Source organism: Cebus imitator, unplaced genomic scaffold, assembly GCF_001604975.1.
Source record: "Cebus imitator isolate Cc_AM_T3 unplaced genomic scaffold, Cebus_imitator-1.0 Scaffold0, whole genome shotgun sequence".
Classification (NCBI taxonomy): Eukaryota; Metazoa; Chordata; class Mammalia; order Primates; family Cebidae; genus Cebus; species Cebus imitator.
This window is the reverse complement of record NW_016107315.1, coordinates 5239352-5242265: the sequence shown is the minus strand read 5'-3', so window position 1 is coordinate 5242265 and position 2914 is coordinate 5239352. Positions and strand designations below refer to the sequence as shown.

Genomic DNA, 2914 nt, shown 5'->3' with positions numbered 1-2914 from the left:
AATTCTCCTGCCTCAACCTCCTGAGTAGCTGGGATTACAGGCACGCGCCACCATGCCCAGCTAATGTTTTTTGTATTTTTAGTAGAGACGGGGTTTCACCATGTTAACCAGGATGGTCTCGATCTCTTGACCTCGTGATCCACCCGCCTCAGCCTCCCAAAGTGCTGGGATTACAGGCTTGAGCCACCGTGCCCGGCCAACATCCTTATTTTTAAAGCAGTTGATGTCTTACTATAAAGAAGTGTGCAGCAAATCCAGATCCAAAGTACAAACACATCATGGCTAGTAACAGCCTCTTGTTTTGCACTGTAAGTGGCACATTCTTCCCAGGGTCCTCCTCATAGTGGCAACTATGTAACACAGAAGTTGTGAACCTCTGGATGCTCTGGCCCAACATAGCGCTGCTGGAAGCTCTGCGAAAGGTGCAGAGACCGAGGACGGAAGAAATGGCTGCACCTCACCAAGAGCTTTTTTTCATGACCCGTCAAAACTTTTTTTTTTTTTTTTTGGTAGGCATGGAATCTCACTATGTTGCCCAGGCTAGCCTCCAACTCCTGGGCTCAAGCGATCCTCTCACCTTGGCTTCCCAAAGTGCTAGGATTAGAAGCGTGAGCCACCATGCTCCACCAACCAGTATGATTTATTTTGTTGGCAAAGTGAAAGAAAGTTTATTAGAGAAGTAAAGAAACAAAGAAATTGCTACTCCGTAGGCAGAGCAGCCCACCTAGCACGATTTTTAACGGCTTTCTACATTGTATGGCTTGTTATTCCTGTTTTGAGATAAGGTCTCCTTGTGTCATCGAGGCTGGACTGCAGTGGCGCCATCTCGGTGCACTGCAGCCTTGTCCTCCCCAGCTCAACCTCCTGAATAGGTGGGACCACAGGCGTGTGTCACTTCACCCAGCTAATTTTTAAATTTTTTGTAGAGAAGAGAGGGGTCTCAGTATATCAAACTCTTGGGCTCAAGCGATCCTCCCATCTTGGTCTCCCAAAGTGCTGGGATTACAGGCATGAGCCACAGCGACTGGCCAGTATAGGTATCTTGAATGTGTATATAAGGGACTCGAGTATAGTTGGAAATGATCTGATTTGTTGCCTGTGGAATTGCACACTCTGGAGCCTTCCTAACAACAGCGGCTTCTAATGGGCATTTCCACTGTGGTGCAGCAACAATCTGAGTGAGGCTCCATCTCTAGCCACACCATTTGACAACCGGCCCCAGAAGGTAACTGGAAGTCATCATGACAATTCCTACACTGTAAAAAGAAACTGCAAGCAAGGCAGTTAAGATACAGTCTTGCACGGTGAGCGTTAAGTCAGAGAACTGGGCGGCGAACGAGGCGGAGGCGGGGGAAGCGAAAGCCTGGTGTGGCTGCGGCTCTGGGGCCACCCAGCGACCGCCTCTGGGTGCAGGCCCCAGCTCCCCTCTGACCAGATAGCGGCCGGGAAACAATGGTCCTCTATCCACTCCACCGACGCCAGGATGTCCCCTCCGTGCCCGACCCTGGAGTACAAACAGTGATATGGGAAGCCGGTAAGAAACGCGCTGGTTAACATCATCACGGAGGGAGACGCTGGTAGACGAATGGTGTGGCTCCCCACGCGGTCGGAGCCTGCAGTATCCTGTCAAACTCTGGGTCAGAGCGCCAAGTTGCAAGGAGGCGGCGCTAAAGGGGCTCTCTAGTCAGGAGCCTGCCGCGACCTGAGAGACCGTGGGTCGACCCCAGTCCGGAAGTGACGCAACGGCGCCAAGCACTTCCGGAGCTGCGAAGACCGCTCCTGGGGAGGAAGCAGCGCGGGCTTGACCGGCGTCGGCCTGCCGTTTCTGCTGCCGCTGTGCCTCAATCCGATCCCTCTGGCCCGGCCTGACCCGGTCTGGCTTGCCCAGGCTCAGCGGCCGGGGGGCCGCAGCTCCCGGTAAGTGCGCGGCGCACGTCGCGGCCTTGTTTACCTTGGCGGGCCAGTAAGTGGGGGGGGGGCCTCTCCGCGCGCCTCCCCGGCCTGGCCCAGACTCCGCCTTCGCAGCTGCCTGGGAGGCCCGGGCGCTCCCAGTCGCCCGTACACTGTTCGAGCGTTCCCCGCCGTCAGCGGAGTGACGGCCGGGCGCCCAGCGACTCTCTGCCTTTTTTACTCTCACAGCCTTTTCAGCTCGCGGAGAGGTCGGAGGCCACCGCCTCTGACCAACTGGTGCCGGCACATATGGGCCCTTCCTGCCTGGCGCGGCGGGGAAACGCGCGGCCTCGGGGCTCCCCACTCGAGTCGTCTTTGGTAGCTCTCGCAGCGCTGCCCGCGCGGTTTAACGCCCGTCTGTGGAGGGTATCCTCAGCGCGTGGGCTCCGAGTCCGCGCGGATATTCCGGAGACCACGACGCCACAGGGGACATGCGGCCCCGGAGCTGGGCAGCCCCCTTGCCCGACGCTGCTTGGGCAGCCGGTTCTCGGATGACTTTGCCTTAGTACTGTTCATTCCCGGGGCCCATAGAACTTTCTGTCATAGCGGACATGTTCTATACCTCTGCTGTTCAGTATGGTCGCTGCTAGCCACACGTGGCCATTAAGCATTTGACCTGTAGGCTAGTGCACCTGGGAAACGAAATTTTAAATTTTACTTAATTTTTAAGTGTAATTAAACAACCACATGTGGCTAGTGGTCACCGTGTTAGACAAGACAGTTGCAGAGTGTAGTATTTTGGAACGAAATTGCTGATTTCTAGTTTTGTGCCAAGTTTTTCTTCAGAGGTGTAGTTAGTAAATGATCGTAAAGCACTAATGATCATATCTGAAGTGAACGTCATCAGACTCACTAAAACTTCTGTGCTCTGTTCGTGGTCATCACGGGTGAGCAAGCCCGGGGTGGTTGTATGGTCCTCTGAACATGTGACTTTGGCTCTGGAGGAAATTTTTTTTTTTTTTTT

General features: G+C 54.5%; 2 protein-coding genes across 2 annotated transcripts in view; one reads left to right on the top strand and one right to left on the bottom strand.

Moving 5' to 3' along the window:
* Window positions 1-204: 204 nt before the first annotated feature.
* Window positions 205-476, bottom strand: LOC108290000 (cytochrome c oxidase subunit 7C, mitochondrial-like). The gene has a single exon (XM_037745050.1). The coding sequence runs from the start codon at window positions 395-397 to the stop codon at window positions 212-214; it is 186 nt and encodes a 61-aa protein (XP_037600978.1). The 5' UTR covers window positions 398-476; the 3' UTR covers window positions 205-211.
* A 686-nt stretch (window positions 477-1162) lies between these two features.
* ARIH2 (ariadne RBR E3 ubiquitin protein ligase 2) overlaps window positions 1163-2914 on the top strand; it is an 88406-nt gene continuing 86654 nt past the window's right edge. The window contains exon 1 of the mRNA XM_037744935.1: window positions 1163-1917. The gene's annotated coding sequence lies outside the window, so the exon portion shown is untranslated. The remainder of the gene's footprint in view (window positions 1918-2914) is intronic.

Coding starts and splice junctions, on each gene's coding strand:
- LOC108290000 (XM_037745050.1), bottom strand. CDS start 397: ATGTTGGGCCAGAGCATCCAGAGGTTCACAACTTCTGTGTTACATAGT.